General features: G+C 43.9%; 1 protein-coding gene across 4 annotated transcripts; it reads right to left on the reverse strand.

Moving 5' to 3' along the window:
* Window positions 1–11,317: 11,317 nt before the first annotated feature.
* OXSM (3-oxoacyl-ACP synthase, mitochondrial) lies at window positions 11,318–22,282 on the reverse strand. 4 transcript variants are annotated; one of them, XM_067561627.1, is made up of 3 exons: window positions 22,276–22,282; window positions 15,716–16,732; window positions 11,318–12,645 (listed from the first exon to the last, which is right to left on the reverse strand). In XM_067561627.1, the coding sequence occupies exons 2-3, from the start codon at window positions 16,699–16,701 to the stop codon at window positions 12,243–12,245; spliced, it is 1,389 nt and encodes a 462-aa protein (XP_067417728.1). In that variant the 5' UTR covers window positions 16,702–16,732; window positions 22,276–22,282; the 3' UTR covers window positions 11,318–12,242. The 4 variants fall into 4 exon arrangements, with proteins under 4 accessions (XP_067417728.1, XP_067417725.1, XP_067417727.1 ...); XM_067561624.1 differs by lacking the exon at window positions 22,276–22,282 and adding an exon at window positions 22,182–22,234; XM_067561626.1 differs by lacking the exon at window positions 22,276–22,282 and adding an exon at window positions 21,266–21,307.
* Between the last annotated feature and the right edge of the window lie 1,313 nt (window positions 22,283–23,595).

Consider the following 23,595-nt stretch of genomic DNA (forward strand, 5'->3'; position numbering starts at 1 on the left):
TTAAAGGCCGCTATCAAATCCCCCCTCACTCTTCTCTTTTGCAGACTAAACAAGCCCAGTTCCCTCAGCCTCTCCTCATAAGTCCTGTGCTCCAGCCCCCTAATCATTTTGGTTGCCCTCCGCTGCACTCTCTCCAACTTATCCACATCCTTTTTGTAGTGGGGGGCCCAAAACTGGACACAATATTCTAAATGCGGCCTCACCAATGCCGAATAGAGGGGAATAATCACTTCCCGTGACCTGCTGGCAATGCCCCTCCTAATGCAGCCCAATATGCCATTAGCCTTCTTGACAACCAGGGCACACTGCTGACTCATATCCAGCTTTTTATCCACCGTTACCCCCAGGTCCCTTTCTGCAGAGCTGCTGCCCAGTTCGTTGGTCCCCAGTCTATAGCTGTGCATGGGATTCTTCCTTCCTAAGCGGAGGACTCTGCACTTATCTTTGTTGAACCTCATTAGGTTTCTTTTGGCCCAATCCTCCAGTTTGTTTAGGTCACTCTGTATCCTATCCCTACCTTGCAGGGTATCTACCACTCCCCCCAGCATCCTGGCTGATCAAGATGCCAGGGAAAGCACCTCTGGTGAGTATGGAATTTCAATCACAATGTTGGGGTTATATTCTCTGATATGTTCTGTTTAATATGAAAAAATATTAGGTATAGTGGGAGTGGGCTTCCCTGTACATGCTCCAGCTATGCAGAGGGTTGCCCCCGAAAAAGACTGTTTATATGCACAGAGATGGGCCGAGAATCCTCCATGAATATCTCCAGGAAACATTTCAAAATATCTCCAGGAAACTTCAGAAGGTCTCTTGGGAAGTCAGCCTTATTTCTTCCACCAAGATAGGACACTTTCCCACAGCACTCCATTATTAAATCTGAAGGCATCATCATGGAACGCAGCATAAGGACCAGGTCTGCACCCAGACACTTGCAGCAACTGCTCCCTTTTTGCCTATCTTACCCTCAGGAGACTAATATCACATAGGGTCACCTAGGGGAGATGGTGCAAGTTTACAATACACATGCTCATACCAGAAACAACAGTGCATGTGATCCATCATGCTGGGAGAATTCTGGGTCCCTCAACCACAGTTTCCCTAACATGAGATTGTTCTGGGGGGCAGGGATCTGGGAATGGGTCTTAATGTTTTTTCTCTGGAGCAAATCCCTCCCAAACCCTCTAGGGCTGCATCCTTCAAAAAAAAAAAAAATTTAGGGAGGCTAAATGATGTTCCCTACTAAGGTTGCTGGGGAAGGGGGCTCTTGTCCAGAGATGTGCACTTGTCCAGGGGTGAGGTCGAGATTTCCCAAAACTGGAGCTGCAAGCCCCTTACTCACCATTGCTGGCACACCAAACCGACCTATGGAATAGGTAGAGATTGTGATTCAATATTACCATTCACTTGAGAATAATGAGGAGAGTGATTTTTACATTGCAACCTTGAATTTCACCCATGGTATGCACTAACAACAGTTGCCTTGTGCTTTGCGTGCCTTTTCACTGGAAAGCGTGATGAATCCTCCACTCGTGGTGAGGCTGTCGCAGTGGAAAAAGGGACCTCGGGATGACATGTTCAACGAGATAATGAATGCCTCCAGAGCTGACATGGAGCGAAGAGCCTGGAGGATTTCATTGTCTGAAAAACTGGACATGGAAATGGAGAGCAGCCCAGAAGCATGAGCACGCCACACAGGACGAGATGCTGCAGATAATGAGGGATGAATCAAACATGTCGAGGCATCTGGTTGAGCTTCAGGAACAGCAGCAGCAGGATAGCCTCCCTCTGCAGCTCTTGCAGAACTGCCAGCAACAATCACCCTCTTCCAAAGCCTCCACCCCCAAACGATCCAGGAGGAGAGTGGGCACGGTGCAGCATATGCGCCACTCAACACTGGGGGAGGGGAATAGGAAGAGAAGGCAGCCATTCTAAAAACTTTTAATGTGCAGGCTTTGGTGCTTGCACAGATAAGCTGCATTTTTTTCTCCCCTCTCACTTCCATGAAAATGGTTGCTAACAGTTAAATTATTTTTCTGTCCCTCAACTGTTACATGCAATAAAAGTCAACTTCTTTGTAACTAAGTACTCTTTATTTATTACAATCATGGGGGTGATGGAGAAAGAGATGGTGAAGGGACAATGCTGCGATGGAGGGGATGGTATGGAAAGGCACAGCATAGATAAGTGGCGTGCATTACTGTGATTCATGCAAAAACAGGTTTTCAATGCCTACCTGAGGCACAGAGCTCCTCATTATGCTCTCAGCATTGTGCTGGTATCTGACTGCTCAAGGTTTGCGACCAGCTGATCTGCCTCCACGACCCAACCCAATGGAAATTTCACTCTCTTTGTCTCGCAGACATTATGGAGAACACAGCAGGCAGAAATAATAATGGGAATATTACTTTCACTGAGGTCTAACATAGTGAGCAAACTGCACCAGCGAGCCTTTCAACATCCAAAGGCACATTCCACAAGCATTCTGCACTTGCTCAGCCTATTATTGAATCACTCCTTTTCACTGTCCAGGTGTCCGGCTTCATGAGTCATGGGAGCAAGGGGTACACTGGGTCTCCCAGGATCACTACTGGCATTTCACCATCATTTAATAGTTATTTTTGGTCTGGAAAAAAAGTCCCTGCTTGCATCTTTCTGAACAGACCTGAGTTCCTAAAGATGCGTGCGTCATGCACCTTTCCAGATCACCCTATGTTGATGTTGGTGAAATGCCCCCTGTGATCCACCAGTGCTTGCAACACCATGAAAAAGTATCTTTTTCGATTTATGTACTCTGTGGCAAGGTGGTCTGGTGCTAAGATAGATGGCACACAGATCCCTATCGCCCCACCACAGTTAGGAAACACCATCATGCCAAACCCACCTGCTATGTCCTGCACATTTCCCAAACTCACTACGTTTCTTAGCAGAAGTCTATTAATGGCCCTGCACACTTGTATCACAGTAGTTCCCATGGTGGATTTACCCACCCCGAATTGATTCCCAACTGACCAGTAGCAGTCTGGCATTGCTAGCTTTCATAGAGTGATGGCCACTCGCTTCTCCACTGTCAGAGCAGGTCTCAAGTTAGTATTCCCATGCTTCAGGACTGGGAACAGCTCTGTGCAAAGTTACAGGAAAGTGGCCTTACGCATCCAAAAGCTCTGCAGCCACTGCTTGTCATCCCAGAGCTTTATAATGATGTGATCCCACCAGTCAGTGCTTTTTTTCCTGGGACCAAAAACGGCGCTCCACCGAGTTCAGCTGCTGTGTGACAGCCAGCAGCAACTGGGAATTGTTTCATTCTATGGCTTGTAGCAGGGCGGCTTGAGTAACATCGCAATTTTCCGTGCTGCAGCTCCTCTCTCGGCCTTGGAAATGCTGCAGGATAAGTCGCGAGGTGTTTGTGATGCTCACGATAGTGCACAGCTGAGTGGTCTCCATGCTTCTCGGGCAATGGCATACACACAGCTGAGCCAGGGTTTCATGTGGCGCGAAAAACTATTCGTTTTTTTGCTGTTGACATCAGGAGGAGGGAGGACCATTGCATCATGGGAGTCCAAAGACCTTCCCCAAAGCCCCTGTGGCTAGTTGCACTGTGGGAGAGCTACCCATGGTGCACGGCTCTGTTCATCGATACAAGCACAGCTGGTGGGATCGCACTCCCCCAACGCAATGAGCGTGGTGTGATCATGCCTGACAAACTTCATGAGTTCAGCGACTGGATGTCGACTGAAATTAAATCGACTTCATTTGTAGACATACCGAGACACTGCAGTAACATGACAAAGAGATTCTTTTCCACTCTCCCACAACATGGTAATAAATCTAAATCTGCCAGTGAATTGCCTGTGTTACAGATTTCATTGTTTTGAATTAAGTGTCCCAGTGCTTTGAGGTACTTGCAGAGCTGTCTTAACATTCCCCAAGATAAGACTAATGAAATACAATAAAAAATATTTTAATCTACACTACAAAAAAAAAAAAAAATTGGTGTTAGCTGAACCCATCTTAAAAAACAAAGTGCATTGGCCAAAGAGTGAGTAATTAGGGACTTGAAAATAGTTTTAAAAAATGGTATAAGCATGCTTTTCCCACTGACCAATCAAAGCATTGGAAACACATTTTAGGCTGACTATGCTTTTCAAAAATGGATTCACATAAAACAAGGTTACTTCCCAGTAACTGCTGTTCTTCAAGATGTGTTGCTCATGTCCATTCCACTATAGGTGTGTGGACACCTCCGTGCACAGTTACCCGGAACTTTTTTCCCCTTACCAGACCCCGTAGGGCTGGCTTCAGCGGCCCCTGGAGCCCCGCGCACATGTCGCAGTATATGAAGCACTGCCGGCCCTACACACCCTCCATCCCTTCTTTCTGCCAACTCCGGCAGTGGGGACGGGGGTGGGTTGTGGAATGGACATGAGCAACACATCTCAAAGAACATCAGTTACTGATAAGTAACCTTGTTTTCTTCTTTGAGTGCCTACTCATGTCCATTCCACTATAGGTGACTAACAAGCAATACCTTCGGAGGTGGGTCAGAGTTACCAATGAGCTGCCCTCAGCGCCGCTCTGCCAAAACCCGCATCCTCTCTCACCTGCTGGACAATGGCATAGTGGGACATGAAGGTGTGCACCGACGACCAGGTGGCAACTTTGCACATGTCCTGCATTGGCACTCCCTCCAGGAAGGCTATAGATGAGGCTTGAGCTCTGGTTGAGTGTGCTGTGATGGTTCCTGGGAGCGGCACCCTCACCTGCTTGTAGTAGAACTTGATGCATGACGTGATCCACAAGGAGATGTGCTAGGTGGAGACAGGTGAGCCTTTCATCCAGTCAGCCACTGCGACGAAGATCTGCGTCAATTTCCGGAACGGCTTTGTGCGCGCGATGTAGAAGGGCCAGGGCCCGTCTCACGTCCAGCAAGTGCCACTTCCTCTCCTCCTCCGAACCGTGAGGTTTGGAAAGAAACACAGGGAGAAAAATATCCTGATTACAATGAAACTGGGAAACCACCTTGGGCAGAAAGGCTGGGTGTGGCCTTAACTGAACCTTGTCTTTATAAAACATCGTATAAGGGGGCGCCGAGGTCAGTGCCCTAATCTTGGAGACCCTCCTAGCTGAGGTAATGGCCACCAGGAAGGCCACCTTCCATGAAAGCAGGAGCAGAGGGCATGAAGCTATGGGTTCAAATGGGGGCCCCGTGAGTCTCAAGAGGACTAGGTTGAGATCCCAGGGAGGCACCAGGTCATGGACCTGCGGATAAAGCCTCTCCACACCCTTGAGGAACCTGACCGACATAGGGTGGAAGAACAGCAATCTCCCCTCTAGTGGCTAATGGAAGGCCGAAATAGCCGCCAGGTGAACCTTCAACGAGGCCAGCACCAGACCCTGGAGCTTTAGCTAGAGCAGATACTCCAGGATCGCCTGTATAGACGAGAGGCTGTGCGGGATATCCCGGGACTCCGCCCAACAGGTAAACCGTCTCCACTTAGCCCGATACACGACCTTCGTAGAAGGCTTCCTGCTGCCAAGCAGGACTTGTTGGACCTGCACCAAGCAGGCTCTCTCATCTTCCATCAGCCATAGACTCCATGCCGTAAGGTGCAGGGAGTTCAGGTCCAGGTACAACAGGCGACCACGGTCCTGGGACAGAAGGTCGTGCTGTCTTGGGAGCTCCAGGGGTGGGGCGATTAAGAGGTCCAGCAGCATGCTGAACCAGTGCTGTCTCAGCCAGGCTGGAGCGATTAGTATAACGTCTGCTTTGTCCCTCTTTATTGTCAGCAGAACCCTGAGAAGGAGCGGAATGGGCGGGAATGCGTATATAGGGTCCCCATCCAATCCATGAGGAACGCTTCAGAAATCAACCCAGTCTCGACCCCAGAGAGAGCAGAATCATGAACACTTCTTGTTCCAGGCCGATGCAAACAGGTCCACTTGGGGAACACCCCACTTCCAGAAGATCATAGATGCCACCTGTGTGTGTAGCGACCAGTCATGGCGGGGTAGAAATGACCTGCTGAGGCAATCCGCCTCATCATCCCTCACTCCCAGAAGGTGAGAAGCCGTCAAGTGGAAATCGTGCCTCATGGCGAAGTCCCACAGATGGATAGCTTCCTTGCAGAGGGCTGAGGAGTGCGCTCCTCCCTGCCTGTTTATGTAGAACATGGCTGTGGTGTTGTCTGTCAGAACCTGCACCACCCGGCCTGTCAGGAATCGAAGGAACACCCCATACTCTAGGCGAATGGCCCTCAGCTCTTTCACATTGATGTGCAGGCGCCTCTTCTCCATCAACCAGATCCCCTGAGTGCCTAGGTTGGCGCTGATGTGGGCCCCCGATCCTATATCCAAAGCATTGGAAATTAGGGTAATCGACGAGACTAGTTCCTCAAATGGAACGCCCTTCAGCACTGTCCAGGGAGTCCGCCACCAGTCGAGGGAGGTTAGGCTGGGTGAGGGAACTGAGACCACCCGGTCCAGTGGGTGTCTGCTCGGGACATATACCGAGGTCAGCCATGCCTGAAGCGGTCTGAGTCTCAGACGAGCGAGTCTCACCACATAAGTGCAGGCCACCATGTGACCCAACAGCTGCAGGCAATGCCTGGCTGTTGTTGTGGGACATCGGTGCAGCTGGGAGATGATGGAGATCATCGCCTCAAAGCGCAGCTGGGGCAGAAAGGCTCTGGCCTGGGAAATGTCCAGGGTAGCCCCAATTAACTCTATGTGTTGCACTGGAGTTAAGGTGGACTTCTGTTCGTTTATGACTAGACCCAGCCGCAGCCAATCGTCCAAGTAAGGAAAAATTTGCACACCTTTTTGTCTCTGGTGGGCAGCCACTACTGCCATACACTTGGTAAACACCCTTGGAGCTGAAGACAGGCCAAAGGGCAGGGCTGTGAACTAGTAGTGGGAGCCAGCCACCATGAAACGGAGAAAACGCCTGTGGCTGGGGAGGATAGATACATGAAAGTATGTGTCTTTGAAGTCAAGGGCGGCATACAAGTCTCCTGGATCCAGGGAAGGGATTATGGAAGCTAGGGACACCATGTGAAACTTGAGTCTCTTGATATATTTGTTTAGACGACGCAGATCTAATATGGGCCTTAGACCCCCTTTCACCTTGGAGATGAGGAAGTACCTCGAATAGAACCCTTTCCCCTTTCAGCCCTGAGGGACAGTTTCCACCGCTCCCAGACTAAGAAGGGTGTCCACCTCCTGTAAGAGGAGCTGCTCATGAGAGGGGTCCCTGAAGCGGGACGGAGGGGGAGGGTTGTTGGGGGGAGTAGATGTGAATTGTAGGGCATAGCCAACCGAGACTACCCCAAGGACCCAGCAGTCTGAAGTAATTTTGGCCCCCTCGGACGGAAGGGCCCTAGCTGGTTTAAAAAGGGGCGGGATGGATCCAGGAGAATGGTCGGGGCACCATCCTCGGGCGCACCATCAAAAGTGCCTCCTTTGGTTGCCCGACCTCCTAGAGGACCCTTGCTGGGGGGCTGAGGATGAACTAGGGGGCTGATTCCATCTTCTAGACCCCCAATTTCTGTCCTGTTGTCTATAGGACTGGAATGGCCTAGGCTGAAATCTTGGCTGCTGCTGCGCCTAGGGGCATGACGGACACCTAGAAGACTGAAGCATGTAAAGGCCCAGGGAGCAAAGCGTGGCCCTTGAGTCCTTCAGACCGTGCAACTTCACATCAGTCTGGTCCAAAAACAAGGCCGACCCATCAAAGGGAAGGTCCTGGATGGACTGCTGAACCTCCTGGGACAGCCCGGAGGATTGGAGCCACGAGCACCTTTGCATGCAAATTGTGGAGGCTATAGCCCTGCCCACAAAGTCAGCCACATCCGAGGACGCCTGGAGCACTGCTCTAGATACCACGGTACCCTCCTCCACAATAGTGTTAAAATCTACGTCCTGGTCGTGGGGCAGGGCCACAGCAAAGCATCACAGGGAGTCCCACAGGTTAAAATTATACCTGCCCAAGAGAGCCTGCTGATTGGCAATCCTAAACTGGAAACTTGCCATTGAATAAATTTTTCTCCCAAACAAGTCCAGCTTCTTGTTATCCTTGCCCTTGGGAGTCGACCCAGGCTGTCCCTGCCTATCCCTCTGGTTGGCCGCATCAACCACCAGGGTTCCAGGGGCGGGATGAGTAAATATATACTCAAACCCCTTAGTCGGAACGTAATATTTCTTCTCAGCCGCCTTTGACGTCGGGGCAACCGAGGAAGGGGTTTGCCACAGGGCCTTCACTATTTTAAGGACCCCTTCGTGGACTGGAAGGGCTACACGAGCTGGGGCAGCCACCACAGCCACATTAAAGAGACTGTCTGTGGCCTCTTTTAGTTCCTCAACCTCCAGCCCCAAGTTGGAGGCAACCCTCTTGAGCAGCAGAGTGGTCCTGAGAGACAGCCTCGTCCAGCGAGGAGGAGGATTGCAGGGATGCAGCCTGAGGGTGTGCCCCCTCCTGGCGATGCGCAGTACTCGCTGAGGTTCCCTCATGCAGGTCTGACTCCTCATGCAAGGAGTGATGATGATAGGCCTTCTCCGGTACTAGAGGCATGGATTGCAAACCCGAAGATTTGATTGATTGGGGTCCTGGCCCCACCTGGAGACCCCAGGAGGCCCAACAGCTCAATGCATCTCAGGACTCGACCCCACCCATACCAAAGGTGTCAGGGAGTGTCCACGTTCCGTGCGCTGCTTCTTCCTCTTCTTCGGTACCGGAGAAGCAGCATGGTGCCAAGTTGCGGACGGTGCCGACCGGCGCACTCTGTACCAATGCCACACTCGGCACCGAGGTGGAGTGGGCTGGCTCGGAGGCGAGGAAAAGCGCTGCCTCCATAAGCAAAGCTTTCAAGCAGATTTCTTTGTTTTTGAGTCCTCGGTTTGAACGCTTTGCAGATTTTACATTTATTCCTTGTGGTGGGCTTCCCGCAGCCAGGACTACCTTATCTCTAACTACTCTATTAACAACTACTTAACTAAACTATCTACAAAACAGAATAATCAAGTCCAAAAATGGGGAATAGTGCTTGCAATGCAAGCAAGGCTAGTTCCAGCAACCGTCATGGGTGGAAAGAAGGAACTGGGGGGGTGTAGGGCTAGCAGCACCTTATATACTGTGGCACATGCACAAAGCTCCAGGGGGCACCAAAGCCAGCCCTACAGGATTTGCTAAGGGGAAAAAAATTCCGGGTAACCATGCATGGGGGCGTACACACACCTATAGTTGAATGGACAAGAGCAAGCACTCGAAGAAGAACATGATTTTTTTGTATTCTTTCCAGGGATTAAAAATAAAATTAAGCAAGGATATGCCTACTCACTATTAGGCAGGTATGCAATTGTTTGAATAATTGCCAGTTAAAGCTGTGATTCTGCCATCTTTACTTGTACGAATAATATTTACTCAGCTAAGTATTCCTATTGTCACAGTGGGATCGTTCATAAGAGTATGTTTGTAAGATAAGGCTATAAAAAAACATCTCAAATAACATGTGGCTTAAATTCACTAATAGGGAATCCTTTTTTCCCCAATAGCTTAAATGAAATTCTTGTCTTAAGTACATTTCTTCCACTTGGAGATTACAGATATGTGATAATAGCCTTTCTGCATCTTATTTGGTTTTGTTATTTGAGACTAATAAAAATATACAAACAAACAGTAATAAGTTACACAGCATCTACCCTACCCCTTTTTTTCATTCACAAAAATTCAATTAACACACATACATTTTACTCATACTTACAGAAAGAAGTAACAGTATTTCTTCTTTTTGCATATTCAGGATATGGATGCATGAGTCCAAGAGAGGAGTCATAAAAGTGCATCTGTGTCATCTTGGAGAGAAAATCCAGTTTAAATATTGTCCTTCATTCCTCTCACACTCTTTATCTCCCCATAAATTAGCTATCCCATCACTTGACATTGGTGCCTAACCGTAGCTATGAGAATCAATAAAACTTTCATTAGGATCCAGGTTTTCATACATTAACTAGCAGTCAGTATAGGTCACAGTAACTGAAATGGAAACCTAGCTTCTGTTCTCAGCTCCATTAATGTCCTCAACTGTGCAAGCTTGGCCCAAGTCACTTATCTTTTCTGTGCTGCAGTTTCCCCATTACCAAACCTAATGGGGATAATACTATTGTAAAGCACTTAGAGATCTTTTCAAAAAGACCTATGTAACTCTTAAAATAAAAATGTCCTAGGCTAGCACTCAGAAAGGAGCCAGGAAACCATGAGTTCAAGCCTTTGTTTTCAATGACTGCTTTTCATATTTCTGTGCATTTAATAGCCCTTTTATACATAACGAGGCCAAAAGCTCAGCATGATTAAAAAAGGATTGGACATTTATATTTATAATAAGACTATCTAGAATTATAATTGTGAATATTTTTAAAAGACTTGGAAGATACATGAACCCTGATGGTTTAGATCATAAACCAATCTTTAACAACTGGGAGGTGAGGGAGAAACTTTCACTGTAACTGCCTACTGCAGGATTTCTTGCACCTTGCCCCAGAGCAGCTGGTACTGGCTACTGCTGGAGACAGTATATGGGACTAGATGGATCACTTTTCTGATCCAACATAGCAATGCCTACATTATCATATGGTATTATATAGCACAACAAAAGCATAAATTTTCATCTGTTCCTTTCTGTCTCTCTGTGAGAAAGTTTAATCTCATATCTTCTTTTACTAAATGAAATAGATATCCACATGTATAACCAGAAGTAATTTAATCTTGATTCCGGGGAAGATTTTTGTACTCAAATATTTAACTGATAATGTGAGGGGCAAATGTAAAAAAAAGTTTCTAAGGTAAATATTTCAGTGTGAAATTTTATATTTGAATTTCATTTTTAACTGAACAACTAAGTTGTTTATATAGAGTCAAATGGACAGACTCATAATGAAGTTACCAGGTACGGGATGCAGCAGCTATACCTTCAGAACTTCATTTGAATTCAATATTACCATTTTGATGTATCAAATAGCTCTGTTTATGAAGTTAACGAAACACTGTCAAGATAAACATGATATATTACCAGAAAACAGAAGCTTCATACCTATGCATCCTAACTTGCAAGGTGCTGAATCCACTTACCATCCATTGATTTCAATGGCAATGAATCCTGCATTAACAGCACAGATTAGTAAAATTTTGAAAATGTAATTTACTTTTCACTATTTATGCTCTATATCTTTGGATTTCACTGATGATAGAAAATTAAAATAGATGAGTCAGTTTTTCTTCAAGGCAGTTATGCGCTAGGACAAGAGCGGAATGTTTGGACTGCAAACATAGCAGGGGAATTTATATTTATTTTTAATCTTTCTATTAAAATTTAAAATAAAATCAGAGTTACCAATATATACAAAGAAGACACAAAAACATCATGCTTTCAATTCAAATAAATTTCTGTTCACTGTTAAGTCTTTTAAGAAAAAGGCAATTCAGCTGAGTCTACTTCTTTGATGTTGCAAAAGATATAGTATTGATGTAAATAAAGCCCTCAGTTTAGACAGCATCTCCCTCACTCAGAAAAGTTAAAATAGGTTTATTTTTCCATATAACTACATCTTACCACACCATTTGCAAGAACAATTCCATTTAGAATCTTTTTACATTCTTGACCTTACTGACCAAAAAAATAGAGCAATTAAAAGGTTTTTTTTACAGTGGTATCTACTTTTGAATATTTAATTTAATATAAAACATTTTAGAGCATATCAAACTTTAATACCTTTCTTTTTAAAAGAGGACATTTCTAATTAAAGTGCTGAATTTGGTATTTCAAAGTTATGCATAACCTGAAGTAATGCAAACAATATCTTAAAGGGGAGAATGAGATGAATGGGGGAGTTGATCAAGCAAGAGTTACAATAAGGACTAAATCCTGCCAAGTGCAGAGCATCCTAAACATCCAGTGAAGTGCACGGAATCCAAGGAAGCACTTCACATTTGCAAGATCAGACTCCAAAGGAGCAATGCTCATTCTTTTCTCAGCTGTAGTATAAATTGGTAAGGACTGGAAGACTTAAAAGAAAAAAATAAGCAAATCTCAACTATGATTGAATGGAAAGCAATATGGTTTATGTGTTATAGTACAACAAATAATTATGCAGTACCACAAATCATTTTTCAGGCCTTTTACCAATCTGCATTTGTAGTATTCTCTCTCTCTCTCTCTCTCTCACACACACACACAAAGCTAAATTAAGCTAAGCTAAACATTAGCAAAGCACAGTGTTGCATTTGTGCCACCAAAGCCAAATGAATTAGTGAGAGCAATGCGTCGTTTTTCACATTTCCACTTTTGGGCTCTTAGTGGAACATAATTGAGGTCAAACTCTGGCTCGGTTCTATCCAGGTTGAGAGTAGGTGGTAAAATTCCATGGTAACAGGACAGTGCAGTAAAAGCTGCCTCTATCGCCCCTGCACCCCCCAGGAGATGTCCTGTTGCTCCCTTTGTTGATGAAACTGCAAGATTGTATGCATGCTCTTTAAAAAGTCTCTTGATAGCTTGATTCTCAACAGCATCTCCTAGTAGCGTAGAAGTGGCATGTGCGTTGACATATGTTACATCCTCAGGACATATTCCAGAATTTTTTATTGCTGCAGACATACATCTAAAGAAAAAGAAAAATAGAGAGCTTGATTTCCCAGCCTTTTGTAGTCACTGCCATCTGTACAGAGTGGAAGTGATTATTAAATGCTAAAATCAGAATGGTAGCATTTCACATGCATTTTGCTCAAACGTAAATGATTACACAAGATGCAAGGCAGGGAAGAATCAGACCCATACACTTTATCAATAACACAAGAATAATATACTCACTTAGATCTTGGTCATATTAAATGTTTTATTCTTATATAGAATATACGGACTGGAGGTAAAGTCTACAGTGGAAAAACTGTTATCCGACAGGTTGAAAAAGGGGGAGTATAATAAATGAAGCCACAAGCCATAGATATTGTTGTCCATTAGAGGTCAGTTTTCAATCCAAAGATCAATCATTCTCCTTCTACAATAAAAGCCAGTTGATAAGCTTTATTATTTTAACAATTATTTTTGTCCCAACTATTTTACAACTTCAATTATCTTCTGCTGAAGTTTCTCTGGTTTAGCCAACCGCCTTAAATGGTACTCAATCAAAAGCAGAGTTCCCTCAATGATTACAGCAATCATTAAATGAAAAGTTTCCTAATTTTTTACATTTTCTGTCCCTGATATTTACATTGTTCCCTTTTGCTCACAACATCTATAGACACACCATCACTAATGTTTGTAACTTCGGTGCAAATTGCTTTCTCCCCTGGAAAAAACCAGAGGGGCAGGAAAATTCCACCGTTCTCCTTGTGAGCTTCTTTTGAATTCTTCCATCAGGGTTAGGGAGGGTTTGCCTTCCTTCCTCTAGAAGGTAGATAACAGAAGATTCACTGGAAGCACAGTGCCAATATGGAGAACCTGTACCTCCATTCTAGCTCCAAGGTCCCAGCTACTCTTTCTAGAAGTGCATCTCAAATGCCTGGGGCTGATTCTGGCACCCCTTTTTAAAGTAAGTTCTACTCTAAGGAGAGATTCCACAAGAAGATTAATATAGCTCCACTCTGTATTGACTATCTGACAGATTTCCGACAGAGGAAGGGGGATCATGAGCGCATCTTTCCCTGCTCCCTCTGCCTACATGGATGACACATCTGGAAAGCAACAGACAAGTAAAAAGTGAGCGTCATTAGGTATACAAAACATTGCATAAATTAAAACATCTCTGACTTTGAATCTTCCACTCTTTCAGGCATGTTGCAGTGTCCAGCTTCTAAGTTAGTTCAGAGAGTCCAGTGATCCTGTCTGTCACTTACTAGTAAGCCACAATACTGGCAACAAAGAGTTACTAACCAACCAGAACAGATATAGTTAAATTAATTTAGGTTATTATGCTCCTTAGGGCTACTATATTATCCAAGGATACATCACATATATTATACAGTACGCACTTCAAACACAAGTTTTGGGCCCAGTCCTGTTCTCCTTCGCTGAGAGTTTTGCCTGAATAACACATGTAGGATCATGTCCTACTTATATATTATTATTGGGTTGAAGTAGCTCTTAAAATATCACAGAAAATATATGCCCTTGAATTTATGTAAATTGGGATGCCAATAATAGAGAAATTATTGGGAGATATTGAGATTAACTCTCATCATAACTATCTCATTATAAATGTCTTAAGTCTCTAAAGCAATTAAGTAAGAATCAAGTATTATAAGGAGAAAACTGGTATATTATTCTTCTACTTTAAAATGAGCTAATCCAGCAAAGATATGATATTAAATACATAGACAGTCAGAACAACCTAAAATATAGAGGACCATCTCTTTGATCATTTAGTCTATTTCCTTGCCAGGGCAGTTCTCCTTTGGAAAGGAAAAAATCCCTGGAGGCATGGCATATTGAGAACAGAAGAACTGAACTGACTAAACTATGATATAATTCCATTGTGATCAGTACAGTGCATTGACTCACATGGACACGCTATGATCAAACCCAGATTGTAGACAAATAGGTTTAGCTTTGATGAGGTCCCACTGTCATCCATGCTTTCACTTTTTATTCGGTCTGTATTCTTGGACAGTTGTACCATATTTGCTTTTGCTTTGACCATTTGATATGGTAACAACAATATTACATAAACACAAAGGGCATCACATCTGCTATGAAAACCATTACTTTGTGTAGTCTGGAGAAGAAAAGACTGAGGGGGACATGATAACAGTTTTCAAGTACATAAAAGATTGTTACAAGGAGGAGGGGAAAAGATTTTTCTCCTTGACTGAGGATAGGACAAGAAGCAATGGTCTTAAATTGCAGCAAGGGCAGTTTAGGTTGGACATTAGGAAAAGTTTCCTAAGGATCAGGGTAATTAAGTACTGGAATCAATTGCCTAGAGAGGCTGTGGAATTGCCATCATTGGAGATTTTTAAGAGCAGATTAGACAAACACCTGTCAGGAATGGTCTAAATAATGCCTGGTCCTGCCATAAGTGCAGGGGACTGAACTAAATGACCTCTCAAGGTCCCTTCCAGTCCGTACAATTCTATAATTCTATGCTGATAAAATCTAAGGTAATTATTCTGGGAATTGAGCTTCTCCAATTACTACACAATTGTTTATGTACTTTTCGGGAGTTCAGTGTGGGCTAATTAAATAGCATTCCTAAATTAAACAGGTGGCAGCATTACCTGCTTTCAGAACTGAATGTCTCTCCTATTAAATAGAGGTTCAAAAGATTTTATTGTACTAACAGACCCTTCAACATTAAGCTGTAGTTCAAAGTCATTTATGTGAACAGCTGTGTACGTCAAAAGTAAAAGTGAAATACTTTCCACATCGAATAAAGCTTCCATAATATTACATGAGAAGGCTGAATCTAGTGAGAGTCTACCTTCCTCCTACATCACTTAAAAAAACAAAAAAGATAAAACTTTACAAAAATCTTCCATTGTTCAAATTAAGTTTTCAGGCTTTTTCAAAATCTGCATGCCATTTTATTTTAAACACTCCTACATTGGTTAAAAGATATGTGGGTGGTATTCATGCTGAGGTGCACAATATTTCTCTAGACAAATTTACAGAGAATGTTGACTAACAGAAGATAATAGCTGAATAATATATCAAATTAATCCACAAATTCTTACCTAAAAGGACCATCTCCATCTGGACTAGGTGCTGTTATGTGGAAAGCATCACCAGAGAGTCCATAACCTAAAATTTCTGCATAGATCCTGGCTCCTCTTTGCATAGCATGTTCATATTCTTCCAACACCAAAACAGCTGCACCCTCTCCCATTACAAATCCTTCTCTTTGTGCGTGGAATGGTCGACATGCCAGTTTAGGGCTTGAGTTAAAGTTAGTGCTGAGTGCTCGAACTCTTGCAAATGCAGCCAAGGAAAAGGAGCTAATAAGAGCCTCTGTTCCTCCAGCCAACATCACATCAGCATCACCATAAGATATAAATCTAAAGGAATCTCCAACAGCATGTGATCCTGAGGTACAAGCAGTTGACACAGCATGATTTGGCCCTTTCAGTTGGTATCTAATGCTGACGTGACCTGCTGCCATATTGATTAAGATCTTAGGGATAAAGAACGGGCTGACTTTGTTATAACCTTTTGTTTTAAACATCAAGGCTGTATTGAAAATTTCTTCCAGTGGAGCCATTCCCATTCCAATTGCCACACCAGCAGTTAAGTGATCCTGTTCAGACTGTGGATGCCAGCCAGAGTCTTTTATTGCTAGTTCTGCAGCACCCATGGCCATGATAGTGGCAGAAGACATAGATTTGCTCTCTGATTTTGACACAAAATTTTCTTCATTGAACTGACCCTGGCCATTTCCTCTTGGCACACAAGCAGCTACTTTACATGGGACACCTGTATATTCTTCCCCATCCAAAGAAATAATCCCACTTTCTCCTTGGAGAAGGCGATTCCACACAAATTCAGTCCCAACACCAAGTGGAGACACTAAGCCAATACCCGTGACAACTACTTGCCTTCGATGTTTGGAAAGTGACTTGGTGCTGAAACCATTTTTGCTACTTCTTAAGCACTGATATAATTTGGGACTCTGAAGATGAAAATTTACAATTTTTAATAAATCTTGTAAGCACCGTGAGAACATGGTGGAGACCACGGTAGCCTGAAATGCGTTTCTGTAACAGAAGGAAAAAAAAGGTAACAATGAAGTAGCTGATGAAAAAAGCATTTAACGTACACTACATAAAAATGACCATACCCAGTCAGACCAATGGTCCATCTACCCTAGTATCCTGTCTTCTGACAGTGGCCAATGCCAGGTGCTTCAGAGGGAATGAACAGAACAGGTAACCATCAAGTGATCCAACCTGTTGCCTATTCCCAGCTTCTGGCAAACAGTTATAGTCTTGGCCTTCACAACATTCTCTGGCAGAGTTCCACAGGTTGACTGTGTGTTATGGAAAGAAATACTTCCTTTTGTTCGTTTTAAACCTGCTGCCTATTAATTTCACTTGGTAACGCCTAATTCCTGTGTTATGAGGAGGAGTAAACACTTATTGACTTTCTCCACACCAGTCATGTTTTATAGACCTCTATCATATCTCTCCTTAGTCGTCTCTTTCCCAAACTAAAAAGTCCCAGTCTTATCAAACTCTCCTCATATGGAAGCTGTTCCATACCCCTAATCATTTTTGTTACCCATTTCCAATTCCAGTATCTCTTTTTTGAGATGGGGTGACATGGGCGTACCAGGGATTTATAAAGAGGCAATATGATATTTTCTGTCTTATCATCTATCCCTTTCCTAAGGATTCACAACATTCCATTAGCTTTTTTGACTGCCACTGCACATTGAGTGGATGTTTTCAGAGAACTATCCACAATGACGCCAAGATCTCTTTCTTGAGTGGTAACAGCTAATTTAGACCCCATCATTTTATATGTATAGTTGGGATTATGTTTTCCAACGTGCATTACTTTGTATTTATCAACATTGAATTTCATCTGCCATATTTTGCCCAGTCACCCAGTTTTGTGAGATCCCTTTGTAACTCTTCGCACTCTGCTTTGGACTTGACTATCTTGAGTAGTTTTGTATCATGATAATTTGTATCATCTAAAATTAGGACTTGCCTTTTAAATTCATGTCTGTTTTCTAATTGCGGAGTCATGTTCCTTGTGTGACTAGTGCCCTATCGTAACTATTTGTTACAGTAAGTTAATGACCTCATCAAAACCTTTATGGGAGACAGCATGGTCTTGTGAATAGGGTACTAGACTGGATGTTGGGAGACTTGGATTCTGTTTCCAGTTCTACTACTGATCTGATGCGACACCTTAGGAAAGTCACTTCACCTCTCCATGCCTCTTCTTCCCCCTTGCACATTTTGTCTGTCTTGTCTATTTAGATTGTAAGCTCTCTGGGACAGGGACTGTCTCTTACGATATGTTTGTACAGCACCTATTACAATAGGGCCTCGATCTCAGATGGGGTCTCTTGCTGGTATTGTAACACAAATAACTAAGAGTCTTCACTTAGCGATCCCTTACTTTGTACTAACATAGAGATTTATATTTTCAATATGCTGTAAAAAATATTAACTAATCCTTTGATTGCCCTTAATCTTAGTTTAACATTACTTTACTTTATTTCTTCTTATAGAACATTAATAACCATTAAAAGGAACAGTGGTGTCTAAGCATTGTTTTTTCAGAACACACCTTGTTAGAAGGTTTTTTCTGACAATATATCATAATGTATTAAGTCACATGCTGAAGTCTGACTGCCAAATATGCTGACTGTTGACCCACAGCAGAATATAAAAATGAAAGCTGCAGCCTTAAGATACAATAGTGCTGCTGTGAATTTAAAATGAACAGTGTTTTGTAGTCCATTGTCATGGGAAATAAAATTACTTTCACTTTTTCGTCCCCTTTATTCCAACTGGAAAAGATATTCACCGAACTTGAAGAAGCTAAATGCAAAAAATAAAATAGGTTTCCCTGTGCTTTCAATGCTCTTCATTTTTGCCTCTGGCCATGACTTTGATATGTATGAAGAGGATAAATCATGAGAAAAAAAGTGAGAAAAGTTTTACTAGTACTTGTCCTTGGCAAAAACAACAACGGCAACATCCAAAATACCTAGTGTTCTACAATCACATTTTTACTCACATAAAACAACATTACACCATTAGACATTTGGCACAATAGAATTAAAGTTACCACTAGAACCAAATGCTGTCAGAGGATTAATACTCTCTATTCAAAAATAACCATCCAAGTTTTTATCTAGCAGCAGGAGTATATAACAACATTCTATTACAGTGATATTACCTCCAAGGGCAGTTCCCTTTGTAAAAACAATTTGGTAAAAAAATGGCATAGTGGGGTTCCAAGTTTATTTGTTTCTCCTGGATGTGAAACCAAATTTGCTTCATTTAGAAGAGAAAAAAATTGTTTCTCCATTTGGAAACCCTGCAAACTCTGTTTGGATTCTTAATAGTCAAGTTGGGTTATTTCTTTTTTGTACATCATCACCAGTAATAAAGTTCCTACAAGCCAAGTCATACCCTCATTAGTACCTGCACAACAACAGAAACACAAATTGCCAAACCAGATCAGACCAACAGTGATCAATACCAGATTTTTCAGATGAAGGTGTACTTTAAAAGATAACATTAATACAGTAACACAGTTTTATGGTGCTAGATATGGTTATTTTCAAAGTGAGAGCTATTAATTCTGTGACAGCATTATGTTCCAGTGCATTTATTTTCACTATACCAATACAACTAATAGTATAGATGTCATCTGATGAAAGCAAATACACGATTGTGTGACATAGTGTGTTTTGAAGACTTTTCAAATCATTTCTTAAAATGAGCAAGTGGCCATATTTTATGGCCTTCTCAATCACAACTGTACTACATTTTTAATAAATATAAATGAACTGCTGCAGACACAGTGTTGGAAACACTTCATTTTTTTCTTGGTTTGACAGAATGGAAAACTTGCATGCCTATCCACACACTTTCCATAATATTTATAAGGCTTGGTTTACACTGACCGGGAAAATCAGCAGCAGTCGACAGGAGATATGCAAGCTACATAGCTCCCATCGACTTCCTAACTTCTACTTACTGTGGCGTCTTCACTTCACTGATGGGAAATGCACTCCCATCAGCGCAGCGTTACTCTTTTTCTGGGGGTGGATATATTAGATCGACTTCAAGATCGATTGAGCAACTCTCCACTTCCACTCAGTTGATCCTGAGGAATCGATCTGACGGCAGCAAATTTGCTGCCGTCAGTGAAGACATACCCCTAAGACAGTAACACTTCTTAGGCAGAATGCTCAATTTCACAATTAAACTACAGCAAAGAAAATGAAAATAATATGAGCTACTGAGCAGCAACTAGGTGCTGTTGAGAAGTGTATCAGCCTGGAATCAGAACAGAAGCTAAAACAAAAGTCAAATTAATAAAGTTCTATGGGCTGTCAAGCCCATCCAAGTAACTGCATGATTGCAATTGACAGTATGTTTCCCTGCACTTTATTTACAGAGCCCAGCTAATACGCACATACCCGCGGACCATGTTCGTAAATCACAGATCAGATGCAGATACCCACTTTTGAATTTATCTACTCTAGTGTTTGCTGTTACTATCTGATCTCTATTGCATAGCAAACCAGCTCCTTTGGGAGCAGTTTACACTTGCCACTAGAGCAGCATTGCCAGGTGTCATGATTTTGTCATGAGTCTCATGATAATTATTATTTTCCTTAAAGCCCCAGCTCTAGCATCAAGTGGCTATGTGATGATTTCAGCCTTCATTCTTAAAAGAAAATTAAATCTCTAGCCCTTGTGGTTATGGAAAAAGCTTAAAAATATGACCCCTAAAAGCAAATAAAGAGACCACCACACCTATTATGTTTACATAATCTCAAGTTTTTTTGGTGAGCCTAGCTCACGATTTTTGAACACTTGTGGCTGGCAATGCTGCTAGAGTAGCTGAGATTATTACATAGACTATTATTTTGTTATAGGGGCCAAACCTCACAGTTCACCAGTGACGGAGTGGTGGAGCCCTCTAAACTGAAAATGATGCGGGGGGGGGCCCGGTTTATTTTAGTGTTTTGCTCCCTTGGCTTCACCGCCATGCCCCAGGCATAGCAGGGAAAACCACCACGGCTTTTCAATCCTCACCCCTCTTAACCAGACGGGGGCAGGACGGGTTGCACCACACACTGGAGGGGGGGGGGGAGCTAACGGCCTGACGTTGAGCGATGCCAACAGGGCAAGTGACAGCCCAGCACCTCTAGGACCGGAGGCGGCTCCCTCCCCACAGCAATGCCGGGGCTCTGCGGCGAGCGGGGGGAGCCCCCGGCGCGGGGCGTCTCTCAACCAGCCCGGCTTGGGTCAGACTCGTCCGACAGGACAGCCCAGCCCAGCCCAACCCCCGCCCCGCGTTCAATCCAGCCGCCAGCTCGCCCGGCGCCGCCTGTGGGGCCGGCCCCTTATCTCAGGGCGGGGGGAACACCCTCCCGCAGTGCCCGGCGGAGGAGGAGGAAGCGGAACCTTCCCGCACCCGCTCCGCGCTCTTCCGGCACCTCCGTCTTTCCCGTCCCGCCGTGCAGCCCAGCCCAGCCCTGAGAGCGGCGCGGAAACTCAGGGACGTTCCCTCCCCTGCGCTGTCTATCTCACCTACCTCCCCTCCGCCTCTGTGGTCCGCCCCAGTCGCCCTCTCCTTCTCCAATGGCGGTGGACTAAACCACGTGAGGGAAAAAAAAAGGGGGGGAGGGGTGTGAAAGCTCAATGACTCGACAATCGAATACCGATTCCTCGATTGGTCAGACGCTCCTGCGCCAATCGAGAAAGCGGAGCTGGGCTCGCAGGCCGTGTGACCTGCTGCTGCTGTACTGCGGTGCTCCGTCTCGCGCCTCTGCCTGCCCATGTACTCTGTGAGGCTGGCTGCGTGCGTAGGTTAAGGGGCTTCTGTATTCATGTCACAGGGGGCGCTAGAAACATGCGTTTGAATCCCCCACGTGACACTAAGAGAAGCCTCTCCCGAATTTGCTCGCAGAGGGAAATGTTCTCCCTACTTACCATAGAGCACAGTCCAAAGCTATTAGAGTTTATCTACAGAGACCCAAAAGAAGTGACAGAACACAAGCAGCAAGGAGGATCCCTATAAGGTGGAATCAGAGAGTAAACGAAGACACAGAATAAAATGATATTAAAAAGCAAATTAATAGGCAGGAAAAGGAGAGCCAAGCACTCCCCCAAAAGTCACCTCCAGAAGTAGAAAACATGCAAAAGAGAGAGTCAAAAACAACAGATAATTAGAAAATATGTATTACAAGGACTAAAAGAAAAATTCACTTCCCCTTATTTTATCTTTTTCACATCATCTTATTTAGTATTACATACATAAAACTTTGTTAAAAAGAACATTAAGGTTGCAAACTCAGAAGTTGGGAAATGCCAGAATGAAGATTGCTTATCACAAAAACAATCTTTAATCACACTATTACATAATATAAAGCATACCCTCAAGGGGACCAAATTAAGATTGCACAGTCTGTCCTTGTCCCAGTCCTATATTATCACCCACACCTACCTTAACTCCTTGTTCCAGTGGGAACCCCTTGAGCTTCACGTCCCAGTTCTCTCTCTCCCACCCGTGCCCCACCTCCTTGTCCCAGTCTCCCCACCTCAATAGCTTCCTCGGCCATATTCCAGTCAAGTGGCTTCCTCCTTATTTCCTCTCTGCCTGGATGGGGGAGGAGGGATTAAGAGCAGGGGAAAGACAGGCTCCTGGCTCCAGTTGCCTTGTGCCCTGCAGCTCTCAGCAATCTCCAACAGCTGGGAGGAGCAACTGAGAAAGTCCTGCTCAGCCTAGTCTGCATCCCTGTGGCAGAGTATGCCCCACTAAAGCAAATGGAATCGTCAGAGGAGTGAGCTGCCATGCTCCCCTGAGCATGTGCAAAATGAGATTTTTCAGAGTAGAGGCTCATACCTTGACCAGAGTTGGACAGATTTTCATGGGGATCAGATGGCAAAAAGGCACATCCCTGATGCCAGGGCCACCCTCCCCCCTCCACCACTGCCATCACCAAATTACAGGGCGACCCCTGCCCCCACCAAATTTTAAGTCCCTACTCCAAAGTATGGAGGCACTAGAGTTGCTAAACAAAATGAATTTTTTTACCTGGGCAAAACATATTTTTCCATAACTTTGTTCTGAGAAACAATAGCAGTTTTTGCTGAAATTTTCCAAAAAATAGTTCAGTGTGAGGCTGACATGTCAGCATGGAAAATTTCAGCCCAAACGTTTAAATCAGGCAGTTATAAACCACTGAAAACCGGGTCTTATAACAGAAAGTGTCCAAGCAACATTAAAACGATGGCTGTTGCTATCTGTGTTGCCTGTAATAAACTCACTGACTCACCCTGTGCTCTTGCCTCAATTTACTCATTTATAAAATGGGGATCACTTTACCTCACAGGGATGCTAAGGATTAATAAACCAAGCTGAGTTTATAAAATACTAAGAGATGCTTGGATAAAAGCACCTGTAAATGCACATTATTTGGTAGAAGGAAGTTTCTCAGGTGTGTAAATGAGCTGCTCTGGTTCAAAGACCCAGGTACTCTTTGGCTTCATGGGAGCCTTATCTCTGAAGAAAGTTGTGTATGACTATCCCTAGAGTTTCAATGCAAACAGACAAAAATGAAATATGTTGGTACTTCCTTATAGGCAAAAGAATTATGAAATGGAGAGGCCATACTGATGTAGGTACAGTACTCAACACCAGAGGAGACACAGATGTGGGTGGTGTTCAGGCAGTTGCCTTTTGACTGCATCTGACTTCCATAGCATTCGTTGGAGAACTGAGGCATTAGCTGGTTTTTGAATTAAGCATTTTGTTCTCTCGTTTTCACGCTTGTGGGAAAATAGTCTGTAGATAGTTTCCTGTGTCCTTGTCTATTTGTTGAGAGCACTTCCAACCGAAAAAATATTTGGAAATGTTA

The sequence above is a fragment of the Emydura macquarii genome, unplaced genomic scaffold (genome assembly GCF_026122565.2).
Source record: "Emydura macquarii macquarii isolate MOO-44397 ecotype Brisbane River unplaced genomic scaffold, CSIRO-AGI_Emac_v2 contig_2422, whole genome shotgun sequence".
Lineage (NCBI taxonomy): Eukaryota > Metazoa > Chordata > Testudines > Chelidae > Emydura > Emydura macquarii.

Coding starts and splice junctions, on each gene's coding strand:
- OXSM (XM_067561627.1), bottom strand. CDS start 16,701: ATGTTCTCACGGTGCTTACAAGATTTATTAAAAATTGTAAATTTTCAT. Junction 12,646..15,715: donor GATGGAGATGGTCCTTTTAG/GTAAGAATTTGT, acceptor CTTTTTCTTTAG/ATGTATGTCTGCAGCAATAA.